Source organism: Nymphaea colorata, chromosome 8 (assembly GCF_008831285.2).
Source record: "Nymphaea colorata isolate Beijing-Zhang1983 chromosome 8, ASM883128v2, whole genome shotgun sequence".
NCBI classification, from domain to species: domain Eukaryota; kingdom Viridiplantae; phylum Streptophyta; class Magnoliopsida; order Nymphaeales; family Nymphaeaceae; genus Nymphaea; species Nymphaea colorata.
The window spans coordinates 21,231,993-21,251,949 of NC_045145.1; the positions used below are offsets into that span (position 1 = coordinate 21,231,993).

Below are 19,957 nucleotides of genomic sequence, written 5' to 3' on the forward strand. Positions count from 1 at the left end.
TTTGTTCTCTTGAATTGATATGGTGTGGTGAGTCAGCTTTAACTCATAATTAGTTGTTCACATGTGCTTCGTGTACAGAACTTGCGAATAGCCAATAAAAAAATTTTAACCATTTTCGGACTGACTTTTTTGCTTATACTTTTAAAAGAGGAACAACTACTTTAATTTTCTTCATAAAGGCTGCAGTTTTTATGAAAGCTATGGAATACGGGCTTCAGGTAAACATTCATATAAAAAAATTCGACTGCAGTTTTATTACTAAATTATATACTTAACTTTGTAAGTATTTTTTTGTTCATGTCAAATGATAGTTTCTTTGATGTTCTTATTTCAAATGTTGACAAAAATTTAGATCCTTACTAGGAAAATTACAAAAGGTCGTCACTTTTTTTAAATATTGCAAAATTTTGTTAGAGTCACAGCAAAAGGTAGGCCTCAAAAAAAGAAAATTCTTAAATAGAACTTGTACATATCTAAGCCTTGATGGAACATATAAACCACTCCACGTTCGTGATAGGACTTGAAACTTGTCCTATATGAAGCATTTTCAAAAACCATCATAAATTTTATTACGACTTTAGTTTTCTCTTTATACGAACCAAAGCTTAGCTGCCGGATGGTTTGAGATTCACTAGATCATAAAACTAATATTTTGAAATAGATAAATTATAACGTGAAGCTAAAACCAATTTATGAAGCATTCAGTAAAATTTCAGTCAACAATCCAAACACTTTACATCAAAGCTCGAGGTAGTACCAAGTGTGAGGCAAATTTACATTAATCTTTTACTTTTCTTTCTTTCAGCACTGTATGTATGTGAGGAACGTGAATCTTTTTAGTTTCATTGATCCATTAACTCCAACCATTTACGCTTCCCTCGAAAGCTATGACATTTTCACGGTCGCTTAAGAATCGTCACTTTCCGTCAAAATATTCAAATTGGCAAACAAGTTTCAGACTTTCAGTATACATTCAAAATATTAAGTATGAGAAAACGATAAATGTATAATATTCTAATCGACGAATGTACTTTCAAATATTCTCCGTTTCGGTTAGATTTTACAATTCATTCATTTATTTATTTCCTGTGTTTTTTTTTGTTGGTATTTCGATAATTTTCTTTGGAAACGGGTTTGTGTTGGACACATGCCCATTCAAATTGGTTTAACTCGAATACGGCTGCGGTCTTTGAGGAGATTGAGGCGTTGGGTGCATGCAATAGATATGCTCTCACAAAAAATGTGACAAAAAATGAAAAAATGTTACCTGAAAAGTGATTGCGCCGCCATATGAGTCTTTCCTGGGGATTGGACACAATTAAAGTTTCTAAATTTTTTATTAGAGTTCAAATATCATTTTAAAAAAAAAATTATTTAGAACAAGTGAATTTTTTTAAATTAACACGTAATTTTTAAAAAAAAAAATTTAAGGTGAACCTTTGAAGGGAGACTCGTTAAAGGAAAAGGTATTCCTGCCAGATTATTATCTGGACAGTAAAATAGAAAGGCAAGGACACTGTATTTTCATGTATACACGGAATCGTAGAAAAAGTAATCATTTGTGGATACATCCCATGAGATGTGAAGGCAACCAAAGCGTCATACGTTCTTAAAACTTCATCAACTTGTAAATATTTTCCAAAGTTCTGACCTTATACACGGAATATTCTTAGTCCAAACTTAATTTAATGGTTATATACGCCAGCGTCAGTATGATTAACATGCCAGCGTCGGTATGGTGAATAATTAAAACCCTCTTAGTTTCACACTCAAACTTTTTGTAAAGACAAAAATAGAAATAAAAAAATAAAAAGACTATAGAATTTTTTTTTTTTTAACAAATTACCAAAATGTCATTTCCTCCATTTGGACGCAACTTTCTCTCCTTAATTTGATGCTATTGCCTTTATTCTTCACGAGGAATGCTTTCAGACCAAGCAACTTAATGGGTCCTGAAAAACCTAACTACTTCTGATGCAATACTACAGTATGTTTAATCAGACATTGCTTCATGCAATTAATTTTCCACTGAGTGCTAGCTGGTGTCATGTGGACCATCCTCATATATCCATATCCACCATTTTGTCTTTGCAACGATCTCTAGTAACAAATTGTTACCATTCAGTGAAACTAGCGCAGATCCATGAAATACTGTAGTATTTTATGAACTTATCCAAAATTTTGGAGCAAAGTCACTATACAGTAACAATTTATTAAATGCCAAATGACCCCTTTATTTGAAAAATCTAGCTTCATTGTTATTTATCAAGGTTGAAAATTTTGAATGGTGCTTTTCTCACAAAATTTCTAACTTCACCACTGCCGATTTAGAGTGTTCCAATGAACCGAACGTCACCTCAGGAGCGGGCGTGCCCAACCAAACTCGTGTATCGACTCGCTTTCCTAGTTTGACATTTTGGGGTGCAGTTACTTGGAAAGTATCGGTGACTTTAATCTGTCCTGACATCTTTCATCGTCGACACTCTCCTTCCCTTCTTCTTCCTTCATTCCTTCCTTCGCAATCTTCTATGCTCTATAAATATCAGGCATGAGCAGCTTCGAATTTGTATCTGAAGTTGAAGAATTTAAAAGGTGGTCTTCTAAGTTTCAACTTTTTCGCGTTGGACGTTGATCCTTTCCTGCTCCAGCAACTCGTTAACTCAAGGCTTTCGTTGGTTGGTTGATCATTGGCTGCTTTCTAGCGTTTTTGTGTTTCTCTCCTTCTGTCTGTTCCTTTATGATTTGATGACGTTGCCACACGTACCTTCATCTCGTTCACCCGCTCCGTTGCGATTGACTTGCGTTCCTTGTTTGGAATCTGGAAAGAACGCTCTGATCTTTAAAGGCAATAGGTCATGTGCTCGTCCATCTATTAATCTCATCAAAATTTCTTTGACGAGCCTAGCTTTTTTGTCGCTAATGCTCATGTGGGATAGATTTTTATTTGTAAGCCACATGATAATATCAAACATATACATATATTTAACTTGTTTAGCTTGTTCATTTTCAGCCAACTTACGATGTTAATTATGTAGCGAAATGACTTCATGTCTTAATGAGTAGGTTTTTTAACATAATTATCAAATTACATGCGATCATTTCATGAAAAAGGCTTGCAGATATGGTTTTAAGACGTTAATATCATAACGATGTACATGCAATCTTAATTTGCAAGCGTTTCCCACAAATTCTAGCCAAATGAATGGATTTGGGGAGGTGTTGAAGCTGTGTGGGGGTTTTGAGAGAGGTATAAATACGAAATGGGAATTTACCATGCCTGCATGGTCATCTGCTAGGTCTGTAGAAGATGAACGCAAAAGAAGAGCCAGAGATGACAGGAATTAGTCATGGAGGTCAAGTATCGGGTGAGGCTGAAGCGATGAAGACTCTCGAGAGGGAAGCTACTTCCTCAAAGGGGAAGAGTACCAGCAGAGCTCCTTCGGCGAAAGACGATCTAGAGGCTAACGAGTATCAGAAGCCTGAGCACGGCGACAAACCAGAGCATCTGCCTGAGGTTGGTCTCTCTCTCTCTCTCTCTCTCCCTCTCTCTGTGCTGAACCTTTGAGTTACTCAAGCAGAAACAGCAACCAGGAGGCGGAAAGCTCCTTTCCTTCTTTCTCTGATATGTGAGTCCTACATATCTACATAGTTATGGCTATGAGACTACGTGTCTGCATGTGAGAAAATCAAGTTGATTTTCCAAAGTTGAATTCATTAAAACTTATTTCAAGATTATAGTTAATGGTAATATACACACAAGTGAAAATGGAAAACCTTCTTTGAAGCAAAGCATGGCCTCTCTTCCTTTTCATCGTAGCTCATTTCCGCTGTTCAAGATTTGCATGCTTTAACATTTGGGTTTCTGAAACAGAACCACAGGCCAGGATGGAAGAGGCTGATCTCACATATCGGACCTGCATTCCTCGTTTGCATGGCTTTTATAGATCCCGGAAGCGGTAAGATAGAAATTTTCTTAGTTGCTGTGTTTAATTTTCATCACCCGAAATATTTCATGTGGAAAGTTTTTAATTAAAGATCATGTCAACTGCTGTAATGGACGTGCAGTGGAAACATTGTTCCAAACTGCATCACAAAATCAGTACCAGGTATGCTTCAAAAATCTTCAATAGACTATTTAAGAGAAGGGAGACGCCAGATTTCTTAGTTTGATTTCCTTTTGCAGTTGCTATGGGTTATCCTTCTTGGGTTCATCCTGGTTTTCTTAGTCCAGTCTCTTGCAGCCAATCTTGGAGTAGTAACAGGTACGTGCTTCATCGCTCATTAACCAGTAAACAAGACGATGTTGAGGTCAAACTCAAAGTGACCAGAAGGTGCTTATATAGCTGCTTGGAATGTGCAGGAATGCATCTTGCAGAGCATTATAGGCTTGAATACCCCAAATATTTGAATTATTGCTTCTGGATAATTGCTGAGGCTGCTGTTATAGGAGCTGACATATCAGAAGGTATGAAGGACAAAAGAGATATGACAAAGCAAAACCTCTCTCTCCAACATGTATTTAAATTGGTTCTTTTCTACTTGAACCAGTCATTGGAACAGCCTTTGCTCTCGACATATTGCTGCATATTCCCGTCGGGGTTGGTATTCTGCTTACAGGCTTGATTCCATTTATTATTGTTGGACTGCAAAAATATGGGGTAATTAATGGATTTCCCATCATTCTATTAAGTTTAGAGAGAGAGAGAGAGAGAGAGAGCGGTGGTTCTAATGAGAGGTGATTCTGCATTCATGGCAGTTCCGGAAGGTGGAAATGGCGCTGGCAATGGTGGTGTTCGTGATAGCTGCGTGCTTCGTTGGGAAGCGTCCATACATGAAGCCCAAGCCTTCGGAGGTGTTTAAAGGCTTCATCCCTGGATTTAAGAATCGAGACACCGTAGCTAATGGCATTGCCTTCTTAGAGCTCTTATCATGCCGTGAGTTATAAACCCCATCTCCCCTTTGTTTTTTCGTTTTTTGTTCCTTCTGAGGTCGGATGCACAGATATTTGGTCGTTGAAGCCTCGAACAAGCTTGTTCTAGGAAGCCCACACTGTCCATATCTCCAGTGCAAAAATTGGACAAAAGAACGCTGTGTCCAGTGCGTTTTTGGGAGTGTTCTCAGTGTTCCATGCTCAACCAACCCCAAGAAGACAGTCACAACACGCTAAAGGCCTGAATATGTAACATGCCATTATGTATAAGGGTGGGTGCCGGACGGGGCCGCCAAGGGTGGGGCTGGGACCCAGCTCAGGTCTGGCCCGATTCAGCTCGTTAATAATAATAAAAAAATTATTTTTAAATATAATATATATTTTATTACTAAAAATATATTTGATATTAAAAAATATTTTATAATTAAAAAATATTTTTTTATTATGACTGGGCCGGGCCGGGTGAAGCAGGGACCTGAGTCTCGAGCCCGATAGGCTGACCCTGTTTTACCACGCGAGCCGGGCCGGCCGGATGCCCACCCCTAATTATGCATGTTCTTATTAGATTTTGAGGATCGTTATCAAAAATCCACCCCCAGTCTAGGTACGTACATGAGCCATAACTCGATTCCATATATTGTGCGGCTTCGAGCTTGGTTCGAGGTTAGCTTAAACTCTACCCAATAGAGTAGGTCTCAGTTCAAGCTCCACTTGTTTAAACTTGTTTATTTGATTTGATCACTTTTTTTTGTTTTCATTTGAAAATTATAAAAGAAAACAGCAAATTAAACGAACTTACTCCAATGCAATCGACCCAAGTTCAGGTAACTCGAATTCAACTCAATTATAAAACTTGACATGGGGACGGGACCTCAACTAGAGGTGTGCATGGGACCAGGTATCCCACGGGTACCCCGCCCGTAAAAGCTAGATTGAGCTGACCTCATAAAATTTTAATATTATTTTTATTTTATTAATAATATATATTTTATTATTAAAATATATTTTATATTTAAAAATTTTATATTAAAAATAATTTTTATTTTAGCCGAGCAGGATTCAAACTCAGGTTTCAAACATCGAACCGTAGGCCGGGCCGGCCGGATGCCCATGAGAACCATTGCATGGGATGCTTGTGGTGTTGATAACAATGGAGATCACTCATATGCAGAAATCGTGACAAGGGATCTTGAATTACGTAATTAATTGTGAGATCTATGTATAGCGTTGCATGACTGACAAAGCGAACCCGTTTTATCTCTTTCCTTAGGCATAACCTGTTTATTCATTCAGCATTGGTTCTCACAAGAAGACCTCCTCAGTCTGTCAAAGGAATAAATGTAAGTCTCTCTCTCTCTCTCTCTCTCTCTCTCTCTTCACAAATACACATACATACATGGGGTTTCAGAGATATGGACATTAAAAAAATAATCAAGTTCTTCTAATCAATCTATTTCAAAGTCAAAAGGAATAATTTTTATCCCTTCTTAGTTTTTTCGAAAGAGAAACATATATATATATATACATATATACATATATATATATATATATATATATATATATATATATATATATATATATATATATATATATATATACCAAAAAGCACTCACAACTTTCAAGGAAGAGAACTCTCAACTTTCTTATGGGTTTGATTTTAAAACTTAGTAAACTTGTATCTCGTGTGCCTGTAGCGTGGTAGTTTATCTGATTCACTAGTTCACTTCTGCCGGCTTTTCCTTGCGTATGCACCAGGATGCCTGCCGATATTTCGGCATAGAGAGTGCACCACCAATGGCCCTGGCCCTATTCATCAAAATCGTTGCCGTCGTTGTCGCTGGAAGCATAAGCTTTGCAAGTAGTACCTCGCCGGCATCAGCAGCTGCACGCAAGGACCTTACTCTATACAATGCGGCCATCTTATTGAAGGTACAAAGTGCCGGTCGAACAACCCATCTTTGTTAAACTTGATTAGAACTTCACACACACATGCACACACAAACCCTGAGCAAAAAGGAGAGGGGGAATTCAAATATGCTGAATATTGCCGGATGACTAAAAATGAAACATCATTTTTCTGAAAGCTAAGCTGTAGCAGCTGAAGTACTATATTTTTGGTTTTTAATTACATATCCTGCAACAATGTCTGGCATCCGGATTATTACAATTCTTATATATATGTATCCAGATAGTCGGAATTTTTATTAAGATGTAATAAAATTCAAGGTAAATATTAAGACAATAACACAATAATTGCTTTGGCAGGATGTATTAGGAAAATGGAGCAGACTAGTCTATGGCATCTCAATATTGGCATCAGCACAACGCTCTGCTCTTACTGTTGGATGTTCTGGGCAATATGTCACGCAAGTAAGTTTGAGATACGTGGGATGCATACATTTTCATGAAATCTTCAGTTTGATTTATGTTTTAGACCAATCCCGGCATCATGTTTTGGATCCTCAGGGCCATCTATGGAGATCTCTTGGAACTGTATAGATTCATGGATGCCGCCAACTTGGGTGGTGTTATTTCATCTACAGACAACAGTAGACCTAAGCATGAAGATCCATACGCATATCCAATTAGGATTACATGAAACAAAGTCCTATACATAGCCACCTGTTTCTTGCACTTCTATTGTTTGGACTTGCATCTTTTTTATCATGCTAAGCCGAAATGGTAATTTTTTCAGGGCTTCCTTCAAAAGAAGATGAAGAAATGGATCACAACAGTTGTGACAAGAGGAGCTGCAATCCTACCAAGCTTGATAGCTGCTCTAGTTGGAGGTCCATCAGCTTGCGCTCGACTAATCATCATATCATCAGTATGTATTTCAGATATCCTCCATCTGAATGCCAAGACACAGTTAGTCTATGAAAATGAAACTTTATACATATATGTTGATGCTATTGATGGATTTCTTGTTGGGATTAACAAGAGTTGCATATTCTGAATGCAGATGATGCTCTCCTTTGAGCTCCCATTTACCATACTGCCCCTCCTCAGGTTCACCAGCAGCAGGAAGAAGATGCGTTCATACAAGAACCATATAGCTGTAAGCTTCATTCACAACCAAATTTCATAATTATAAAGACCATATATAAAAACCATATCCATGTGATTAGTTTCACAAAAAGTGCTGTGGATGCAAAAAAACGTCCTTTGTTCAAATTTGCCCTTTTTTTTCTGTTGCAGGTGATAATTGCAGCATGGATACTTGGATTATGTGCAGTAGGAATCAATGTTTACTATCTAAGCGTAGGCTTTGTTGAGTGGCTGGTCAACAACAAGTTGCCAAAGGCTGCGTCAGTGATAATAGGGATCACGGTGTTCCCCATTATGATTGTCTACCTTGTAACAGCCGTCTATGTTATCTTCAAGAAGGCTGATGTAACCACAGACAAGACGCCGCCGCCACTGCCAATGGCAACCAGAAAGGACTCCATGGGCCAGACCATTGAGGAAGAAGAGGAGATACCACACAGAGAGGATCTTGTAGAGATGGCGGAGAGTCAATAATCTAGAAGACCCAAAAATGGCGAGTTATATGCTGCCCTTATTATTTTTTCCTTTCTTTTCTGTATAATCAAATTGGGGATACGCCGTGTACCAGTATCAGTGCAATCAAACAAATGAACATAATAGAAAATTATTTCATTACTTTAAAAATATGTACCTCTTCCGTGACAGGCGCACACACACACTCACACATATAGAAGGATTCAAATCTGCTGAATTATGGATGCACGGATGACTAAAAACTAAACATTTGCAGCTGAAAAGCGTCCTATATATATAGTTGTTGCTAAAAGCAAGCGCCATAAAGGATTTCTGCATCACAGACCGTTTTTAATACCCATGTGGTGGTTGTGCATCATCTTGCGTAATGACCAGAATGACTCTGGTGATAAACAAACAAACCCTTTTTCATGAAAACAAAAGAAAATATAGAGAAAAGTTAAAAGTCTAAAATGATATTTCTTTTTGAAAAAAAATCCTAAAATAACCCAATTCTCACCTTTTTTGGAGGTGCATATATGTTGTGTGATCATCCCTAAACATGATCATTCATGGAATGGAGGGTCCAATGCCAAAACAAATTCAGCACATGGTGTGGAAGTCTTGTAGACTTACCTTCAAAGGCAAGCAATGGAAGGAAGAGGAAGAAACTATATTACACGTTTGGTTGTGCAATAGAATCATCTGAAAACTAAGAGGAACACAGGCGATGGTTTCAGCATGATATATATTTTCACGTTCTCCAACCATAATTAGAAGAAAGCTGTTGATGCGATGTGGAGGAATGGAAGAACTAGTAACCTTCAATTTTGAGAAGCAGGATGCTCAAAAGGAGGATTAGGAAACAAAAGACATCCAATTATGCAAATGCAATCCACCATAGTTGGCAAACTTGTTGGGATGACTCGAGAATCGCTCGAGTCAGCTCAGCAATTCGGCCACGAGTCAAGGTCTAGGCTGGCTCGCCCCTGACTTGGCCCTGATTTGCCGAGAATCGCCCGATTTAGCTGCAGTAAAAATACATTATGGCTATTTGAATACTTGACTGAATTGAGGAATCGGCCCACGCATCACCCTCCCAAGTAGAGCTGAGGAAGCAACTGCAAACTCTCTCTCCCTCTCTATTTCATGTGTGCAGGCATGGAATATACGTGAGAGGCATTTAATGGTTGGGGAAAGTAGATTATTGATGTCTTGGGTCTCTGTACGTGACACAGTACACCTGACTGTGGACATCAGGGGCCAGCAGGGGTCATAGCCCTACTTCATACAAAAATTGTATAGTTATATTTTTGAAAAATTTTAATACGACTCATGTCAATTTTTTGAAAAATATTATTTGGCTCCCCTACAAATTTTGAAAATATTATTTGGTCTTCTCAATAAAAAACTTTTTTTTGTTCCACCCGTGTGGGGCACCGTGTCATACAAAGGGGTTTGGAGTACTCACTTTTCCAGATTTTTCTCAACCATGTGCTTTGTAATTGTATGTAATTTCCCCGGTTTTTCTCAACCAAGTGCTTTGTAATTGTGTGCAAGTTTCTTCATCTTCTTCTTCGTCTGCTCTTTCCAATGCACTGCACTTCCCTCTTCTCGCTTTTGAAGCCGAGGACAAGAATAAATTATGCAGGGACAGTTCCGCGAAAGAGCACCCATCTGGGCCTGAGGAGCTTCCTTGAATGGCTTGCAGATTCGCCAAAAAATTGCTAGGAATATTATACGATTCACTAACAAAAAGTCGGTCAACGACGCAATTGGCTGTCTTTTTCCTTTTGAACTCTCTCTCTCCCCCCTCGCTTTCTTTCTACTTTCTTCCTTGCCTTGCTATTTAAAGAGCAGGCGAGACCCTCATAATTCACCAGATCTCAACAATTAGCGGTTTCTCTTCATGTCTCCGCAGAGGTTGAAGAACTTCAAAAGTAGAGTTTCCGTCGGTTGAATTTTCCAAAATATTTCATGGCCATCTCCACAAAAGATCCATCCTTGACGGTTTTGTAGTCCTTTGGGTTTCTATCTTTCATCAGTTGCATTACTATGTGGTAATTTAACAACGCTAGTACTCTCGAGGGGACGTTTGGGCTAACCAACTGGTGAGAAACTGGTTGTCATCAACTGGTGAGAAACTGGTTGTCATTTTGATTATTGTGAGTGCTACTCTTATGAATTGCAACTATTGATAGCTCGATACTCTAATTGAGGGGTGTATCATGGAGCAACATCCACCTTCGACTCCAAGCGGTGAGCTGGTGAAGGAGAATGCTCCATCTACCGCGTCACGTACAAATAGTTCAGCAGAAAGTAACCATAGTATATACATCGCACAGATCAAGTAGACATAGTTTATAGCTTTATATTTATGTGCACATCCACGGGTAGTATTAAGTTGTTTATCTAAGTCATCTTAAGATGTAGATTATATATGTTAATGCAATACGATTTTATGACTTGTATAATTATTTCATGAACAATTTACGTGCGGATACGAGTTTTAAGACATTCAGGTCACAACTAGTTGCATTTTTTTTGTTCCCTTTCGCAGTTTGGTGTTTAAGATCCTGTGGGCTGATATCGGGAAGGAAGTCGATGTCGGGGAGTTCAAGCGAGGAGGTAGCGTGGGAAGTGCTCACTGGGGAGGAAGATGAGTACGATGGGATGACAGTGAAGATAGAGGAGCGTATGGAGGTTGGGGTGTTTGCCTCCAGACTTAGAGCTTCCATGTCCCTATGGAAACACCAGGTGACTCTCTTCCTCAGTTATTCGCTCATCTTTTTATATTGCGACATGCATCATCGTTTCCTTCAACGGCATCGATATTTCACTTTTTACAATTAAACGGCTTCAGTTTTTATTGATCTTGTCAGTTAGTGGAATTTTAGTAAGGCTGGTCAAATCCATTTCTCTATGCAATTAAAATGCATCTTTTGCTATGGTTTTCAGCATCACAAAATTTTAAAAACCATTCGGCCATAAATGTTGATTCAATTCCTATATATATATATATATATAGACACACAATTATTGTATATATATTTTTTGAAAACAAGAAAATTGTGTTGTAAGTATATATACACTAAATGTGGGACATCATCTTAGTATATAAGTGTTTTTAGAACAACAAAATTGTGTTGTAAGAGCATATATTTCAAGAATATAATCGTTAAGAGATACATTTCGTTATAAAATTATAATTTCTAAGAGATACCAATATACAATGAAAAAAATTACCTTGAAGTATCAATGCGAAAATAAGCATTTTTTTGTGGGTCTGTGTGGGCAATTGCCACACCTGCCGCCACTGCTGGGCATTATAAGGATGATATTTTTTCCCAATCCATTTTTCTCAATTAAAAATTGACATATATGTGCCTCCTGACCAAAATTTATGGCTCAACACTGGACTTGTTGCATTCACATAAATGGCTATACAAAATTCATATATGTGAACAACATAACTTTCGTTTTGTTGTTAGGGCAAGAAAGGAGTTTGGCTCAACATTAAGCTCAAGTTTGCTGAGCTTGTTCCCGTTGCAGTGCAGGTTAACAATACTCTCTTAACTACAAAATCAGGAATCTTAATGCATTCTTTTCTGCACAAGATTGGTGAATATTCTTTTTCCTTTGATAGCAGGAAGGATTTTGGTACCATCATGCAGAACCTACCTATCTGATGCTCGTGAATTGGCTCCTCAGCACCCCTCATACTCTGCCTATCTACGCCACACACAGACTTGGTGTTGGTGCTGTTGTCATAAACAGCAAAAAAAAGGTACATGGCTTGAAATTTTACAATGTAAAATGCTGCCTCTGTACTTCATAAATGTGTAGAAGCTGCTGATCATTGAGCTAAGAAGCAGTACAAATCTGCGGGTTTCAAAGATTCTTTTGTTTTTACTCTCTTCTGTTTAGTTCAAAGTACTTCAAACTTTTTAATGTTCCACATTCATAGTCTGATCTATCATCTATCATTTGGGTAGTTATATGATTCAAATTTGTGAATAAACATAATTTTAGGTGTTGGTGGTGCAAGAAAAGTCTGGTTATTTCAGAGGTACTGGTGTATGGAAGCTTCCTACTGGGGTTGTTGAAGAGGTTCGCGGCTTTTATAAATGACTTGCCAATATCTTCAATTTGTTCCAAGATCTTAGCACACCAATGATATTAATTATAGAAATTGAATCACTTCTTGGCAGGGTGAGGATGTGTATAACGCGGCTAAAAGAGAAGTGAAGGAGGAAACCGGGGCAAGTTCTTCTAACTCTTCCCATTGCAGCTTTTATATGTTGCGTCTCATTCATTTTCTTTTTAAGCCTCAGGTGTTAGTTTCATTTGTATTGACATAATCCTGCTTTCCTCGTTGCAACAGGTCGAAGTTGAATTCATCGAAATCATTGGGTTCAGGTATGGACAATGTGGTCGGTGTGGGCCGGCGTCCACACCAGGCCTTCAAAAATCTAGTTGCAGTAAAGCTGGACTTGGTTAGTCCGGTGGCGGAGCTAGAAATTTTTTGTTGTGGGGCACTATTATAAAAATTCTCATTTTTGAAGGGGCACGACATACATAAAGAAGTAAATAATTATAAAAAATCTATGTAAAAATAAATAAAAAAAATTTTGCTGGCGTGAGCAGTCATATGTAGCTCCGCTGCTGGTTCAGTCACATGTCAATGCCAACATCAGACTTAAGTTGGCAACTCAAAGTGCCCCTTGGCCAAAAAATCCTGTCTCCATCACTGCAATAAACACATGCACATTCATTCAGTTGAAGCAAAGAACAAGAAATAGGAAGAAAAAAAAAGTGATTTATTAAGAAAAAAGTACTGTCCAATTGTAAGACTCAATATGAACCTCTAAGATGCTAAAAGTCATATGTATACTCCTCGATTGAGTAGCTCTACTAATAACCTGTGATGGTTTTTTCAGCTGTTTGGATGCCATCATGGCATCTTCCTGTGGAATGAAAAGCAGAAGTTTCCTTTGTGATCACAAATTTTTCTTGACTTAAAGTAGATTTTTGCATATAACACGATGTAGTAGTGCATTGAAGTGCTAGGCGATTCTGAATTCCTGCCTACAACTTTCCTCCATTGAATATAGATCTTCTGATCTAAAACTTGCAGGGAAAGTCACAAAGCCCACTTCAACAAGATATCCGATCTGTTCTTTATATGTGTTTTGGAGCCGAAGTCGTTGGCTATTACAAAGCAGGACTCAGAAATTTTAGATGCCTAGGTAAAATTCATTGGTTGGTTGGTAGCCATTCCCTAGTTTGATTCAGAAGCTTAACTATTCACTTTTCACAAACAATGTGTTTCAATTTCATTTTCTTTCTTCTTCGTTTCGAGAAGGCTGCGGTCTTCCTGCTCATTCACCATTTATGGAGACATTCTAATATACAAACCTTAAAGTATCTTGCTTGCCGTGGTAGAACAAAACTAGAAGAGTACTTGGCATTAGTGCCAAGATCATCTGTATCGCCAGTCGTCGGATTTGAGTTTCCAATCTCTTCATTTTTTTTCCATTTTTTGCTGAAAGTGGATAAGTTTAATGTGCATGTCTTGTTTGACATTAATTTCCTAATGTTCGGTAAATGGGAAAAAATGTCTTTAAGTAATGTTTGAAAGAAGCAACTACAACTTGAGACAGCATGGTTGCATTCACTAATATGAATATCAATTTTGTTATAATTACTCACATTAAAATAATTTGATCATCTTCCCAGCATCCCTTTGTTACATATTCGAGTCCAAGACCATACTCCAAAAAAGATAGTATCTTAACATAAAAATATGTATATATATTTAGTAGCCTGTCTTATTGGCTGTTCTTGGATTATCCTGGAACTTGCGATAATATCCTTCTTTCCTTTCAGAATATCTCTGATCTCCTTGAATTCTATGTTTCACTCAGTGGATGCCTGTTGAGGAATACGCTGCACAACCCTTTGTCCAGAAGCGTGAGTCAATGAAGAAGATTGCCGATCTGATCCTGTCAAAGACGAACAAAAACTACACAGGATTTGCTCGTGTGGGTGTTCAGTCCAGCACCTCTGTTCATTCCTTGTACCTAAATAACAGGGAACTAATGAATTAGAAGCCAATTCTTCAATTAGTGGTTGCCTGTAGTATTCCTTTGTGGCGTTATTGTTTATATTTATTGCCTGTAACTAAGTGAAGGTATTCACAGTGTTGACAATGAGACAGATGTTTAAGAATACTGGCTGTTACTCTTCCTATGTAAAGAAAAATGTTTTGGGCAATAAGCAAGGAAAGGGAAAAAGGGGCCTTGTTTGCAAAGTAAAGCTTGTACTGATTGTATTATTTATAGCAGATTGTTGACGCTGTGATGAATAAATTACAAATTTGTTTGATTGATTTTTGGACTTGTTCTGAGTTTCTTATTGAACTGATTAGTGTGGTGAGTCAGCTTATCTAATTTTGAAGTGGGAAACATTTTTTCTGTTTTCTTCTTGAAGGCGCGTAGTGAACATTTATATAGGAAACTTTAGCTGCAATTTTTCTTTCTTCAAGTTTAGCTTTCTTACTACTTAAATGACGTGCTTACCTTTGTATGTATTCTTTTTTTCTTTTCGTTTCATGTTAACGAAAGTTTCTTATGCACTTTGTTCGGTAATTTTTCTGAAAAATCTTGTTCTTATTAGAAATTACAAGAAAAAGTGATTACTTTTCTAAGGTTTTAGCAAAATTTACGGCCGAGAAAAGGAGATTTGTGAAAAAAGAAAACTTGATCATATCAAAACATAAATGGAACATGTAACCATTCCATGTATGTGGCAGGCAGGCCTTGAACATAGTCCTGCAAGAAAATTTTTCAAAGATCTTAATAACCTTATTCACATCCGGTTGTCATACTATCGCTTGCTTTGCTTATATATATATATATATATATATATATATATATATATATATATATATATATATATATATATATATATATATACACACACACACGAACCAAAGCTAGCTATGGGATGGTTTGATGGGACTCACAATCACATCTTCATCACTGCATTCTATATCTTCAGAAGAGAAAAATTGGAACGTGAAGCTAGAACCAATTTACTGAAGCATTTCAGTAAGGTCTAATCAACAATTTGTAAGCTAATTAGCTTCTTTAAGGCTTTTAAATAAATCCAGATTTAAAGGATCTTGCCTGTGAACTTGTGATTTGTGATCCTGGAATTTGGCATTCCTGTGAATCAATGTCGATCAATGCCTGGGCTCGGTAGTCGATCCTATAGTTAGGGGCAGAGTTAGGAATTTTTTATTTATAAGATGAACAATAGTTTTAAATTTTTAAGGAGGGCTGAAATTTATTTTTTCAAATTTCTTATATAGTTAAATACTTCTTTTACAATTACATGGTTTTTTTTTTTTTAATCTGAAGGATGGCCATGGTTCTATTGCACCCGTCTGGGCTCTGCCCCTATGTTGATGAACCTGCCATAGCATAGAACAAAAAGATGAACAAAAAAGAGAAGTCTCTTTCTTTCAGCTGTCACTTCCCTGAACTAACGATCTCCACTAAAATTTGGGTTGAACTTGAAAGATCGATAATTGATTAGACTCATGCACTTTTATGGGGGTTTCCATTCGACTTTGAACTTGTTTGAAGAAACTCGACTGGAGCTCCAGCTTAAATTTATACTCGAAATATTAAATGAGTCAAGTTTAAATTATAAGAACTCGACTTGGCTCAACTAAAAGTGGTTCATCGTAATTGAATTAGTTAAACGAGTAAACTAGTTAAATCAATGGCCGAGTTAAACGAGTTAGAAGAAATGAGACATGTTAATAGAAATGAGTTAAACTAGTTAATCAAGTTGTTTTCAATACTCCATAGTTGAGTTGAGCTCAAGCCCGTTCTATGAAACTCGAACCGAGCTCAAGCTCAACTTTTTTGAATCAAGTCCTACTCTATCTCGACGCTTGGGCACAGCCCAATCCCTATGTGATCATCATTACCTAACTATTTTTAAATATTAAAAAAAATGTTTCGTTTTATTAATATTTAAGCTATTTTTTATTTTCTCGAAACTTCAATTACATAATTTCAATATCTAGCAAAAAAACCTGTACGCTAGACATGACTTACATAAATCAAACTATTATAATATAAAGTGCTATAATTAATCTTGCCTACTTTCCGTGTTTCCAAAGCAATTGATAATGGCTTCATCGCTGAGAAAGTAAAGTATTCTTAAAGCAATGTAGCTAACAAAAAGTATCACTCGCTCATTTGTCTCTCCTTTCATCATACAATTAAGTTTCGACAACATTCATTCTTGAAAATGGCCTTTAAACATTTGATGTTGTACTAATAAAATCCAGTACTAACTTAATTATTAAGAAACCAAAGGAAAGGAGTTGCACATTCCAATTACTGATAATTTTTCTGTCAAATAATTTAACTTTGAGAACAACACATTTATTTGTATGCCCGCCAGGAAAGCTTGGGGGTGTTTGATGAGGCCATAATTAGAATTAAAATTTTCATTTTTTTATGAAATTAGAATTACACTAATTATCGGTAGAATTATGATTGCAGAATTTTAGAAATGTTTATGTCTCTTTAGAGAACACGTCATGAAGGTTTTAATTCATCAATTTTAGAATTTTAATTTATGTTTCATCAAACACATTATTTTCAGTTTGAAATGAAAACCCAAACTGTCAAATATAAAGAGAAACTAAAACTCCAATTTTCATTTTAATTCCAGTTTAAGGTGAAATTTTATTTCTATAATTTTAATTCTAAAATCAAAATTCCAGGCCATCAAATGCCCCTTTCAAGTGCCACTAAATCCTTTGTAAAGAAAACAAATCAACTTCGCTTGATAATCAAATAAAGAAAATGTGCTTTTTGAACTTAAACATGTGACGCAAAAGAGATGCACTGTTTGGGCTATACTCAAGGATGTTAGCATTAGATTTTTTTTTTTTTTTTTTTGGTGGGGGATAACTTATTTGTTAAGGAAGGGATTCAGACTATTGTGGGAGGGGTGTGTATCTCCTTATTAATCTAGATTTTAGGAATGTCGACAGATCTGATTCGAATCAATATACATACTCTTAGTTGTATCAAGTTTTTTGAACATTCATATACTCGGATTCAAATACTGTTGAAGAAAAATCATATTCGAATCTGAATCTATTTTCAGAATTTGAATCTAATTTTTATATTCATATCTTAATCTGAATCCAAATTTGAACCAGATCTGGCTAATTTTCTAAATGCAAGAGCATTGGGTATAGGATATTTGTCTAGAACTAAATTTAATATGAATTTAAATCCGATCGGATATTTATGCATACCTGAATTCAAATCTGAATCCAGTCAGATGTTATTTTTCAAATATGAATCCGAAATGATTTTTTAATCAAATCTTATATATATATATATATATATATAAGATTTTTTTAATTGCTTGGTCATATGAGCAATTCAATTCAGATATATTAGCATTCTCACCTAAGTTTGGGCATTGGGCCGGCCCGGCCCAGCTCGATTAAATTTAAAAATATATTTTAATATAAAATAATATATAAATATAAATCGTTATAATAAAATATTATAAATATATATACTTGTAAATTAATAAACAAAATTTAAAACTAACTTATCGAGCCCGAATAGGGCTTATCAGGCCCACTTGGGCCGGTCCGGGTATGAGTCGGGCCAGGTACCGGATTCTCGGTGGTGGCCCGATCTGGTGCCTAGCCTTAATTTCCCACCGTATTCTAAATGTCAGTTGACGCGTTTGTTGCAGAATTTTCAAAAACCCGGTGCTCTCGTGGGCAATTTTAATGTTATGAGAGATGAGTCGAACAAGACTGGCAGGCCCCGAGATTTGAACAGATGCAAATTGTTCTTCGGCTTCCCATTGAGCTGCATGTTTGCTGCAATCCGCGGCGGTTTTAAAAGTTGTGTTATGTAAGATTTTTAATTTAAGCAAACAAATGATCTCGATGGCATGAATTTGAAATCAATGTTATATAAAAAATCATGGCGCTCTCAGATTACTACAAATTTGAGATCCAAGGTCAACAAACGCAACGTTTGTGTGGTTTCTTCCTTCTTTCTTTGAAGGCAAGCAACAAGAAACCAACGAAAGGGTGTGCATGTGATCGTCATTTTCCACAATGAAATTTTCCATGGTTTCAGAATTAATACATGGTCAGGATCAGGAAGACTTTGTCTGTGCCCATCAAACACAATAAATGTCTTGCGGCCATGAAATTGACCTTATCTTATACATGCATCTGAACGCTTTTTCCAGCAGGACTTATCCAACGACACGATGTCCTTCTTATGACCATCAAACACGTAAGTAAGAAAACATCTTGAAGAGAAAAAAATAAGGTGGAACAGTTGGAAGCAATTGACAGGAAATGGGCTGAATTATTAATTGAAAAATGGAGAACCATCGAGAGTATCAATTTCCTCATTATTTAAAGCAAGAGACTTAATTTCTTAGGGCAGTTCCGTTGGATTTCTAAACTTGGAGCGTGTAACGGATTAACATCCGGAAACTTCAAATCCACTTTTCCCACAAATTCTAGCCTTGTACATGCAATCTTAATTCGAAGGGTTTAAAACCCGTATTTAGTTCTTGGATGAGATTATTTGAATATATAAATAAGATTATCTTATAAGTGCTGGTGAAGTGGTTGAAGATTGTATAGCGACAGATTTAAAATAACCTTTTGGTCCCTCAGACATTTTAATAAATAAGTAATACGCCCCTTAAATTTCGATAAGATGCAGCAAGTTTTTGTAATTTGCACATAAAACAAGCCCAAAAAAAAAATTACAAGTTACAAATGTTTCATGTTTTAAGGAGCCATTTGCAACACATTGTTACATAATGTTCTATTAATCTACTCGATCCATTTTTTTTAGTAGGTTGATAGGACAGTAACAGAATATTTCTATGATCAAGATATATATGTTTAGGCTTCACCAAAAAAAAAAATCAAAAGTTACATAAAAATCAGGAAAAAATAAAAAAAAATTACAGATATGCTCTATAAATTCTGAAAAATAAAAAACCAAAATTACTGGTAGAAGCAGTAAAAACCTAAAATTATAAATCTCTCCCTCTTTCTCATGGACTAGGAATTGGGAAGACCTAATGTTTAATGTGTTAAAAATTATGCAATGTACCAGTCGACATGGATTATATAGCCTGAAATGGAGCAATACAGCTTCTTATAGTCCATATGCATCGATAATAAAAAGAGGTGTCATTGGAACATCAATAATAAGATCCGATGACTCAAATCAGCTGTAATTTTGACAAATCAATGGCGGAGTCATGGCTCAGTTTATATATATATATATATATATATATATATATATATATATATATATATATATACCCTAGTACCCAATTGGGGTTAGGTTGGCCTGCTAATTTTTTTTAATCGGGCCGGCCCGTGTGTCAAATATCCAACGCAAGTCTGGCTCATCAAGGACTGGACCCATA

The 19,957-nt window shown here is 36.5% G+C and overlaps 1 protein-coding gene and 1 pseudogene across 1 annotated transcript; both read left to right on the top strand.

The window, feature by feature from the left end:
• Nucleotides 1–3,307: 3,307 nt before the first annotated feature.
• Nucleotides 3,308–8,452, top strand: LOC116259609 (metal transporter Nramp5-like). Its single transcript, XM_031637467.1, has 14 exons — nt 3,308–3,514; nt 3,872–3,956; nt 4,066–4,106; nt 4,184–4,262; nt 4,361–4,465; nt 4,549–4,658; nt 4,757–4,934; nt 6,224–6,270; nt 6,686–6,859; nt 7,196–7,300; nt 7,365–7,479; nt 7,626–7,798; nt 7,893–7,988; nt 8,129–8,452. Exons 1-14 carry the CDS (start codon nt 3,308–3,310, stop codon nt 8,450–8,452), a joined length of 1,839 nt encoding a protein of 612 aa, XP_031493327.1.
• A 2,583-nt stretch (nt 8,453–11,035) lies between these two features.
• LOC116259610 (nudix hydrolase 7-like) lies at nt 11,036–14,712 on the top strand (annotated as a pseudogene).
• Nucleotides 14,713–19,957: the final 5,245 nt, after the last annotated feature.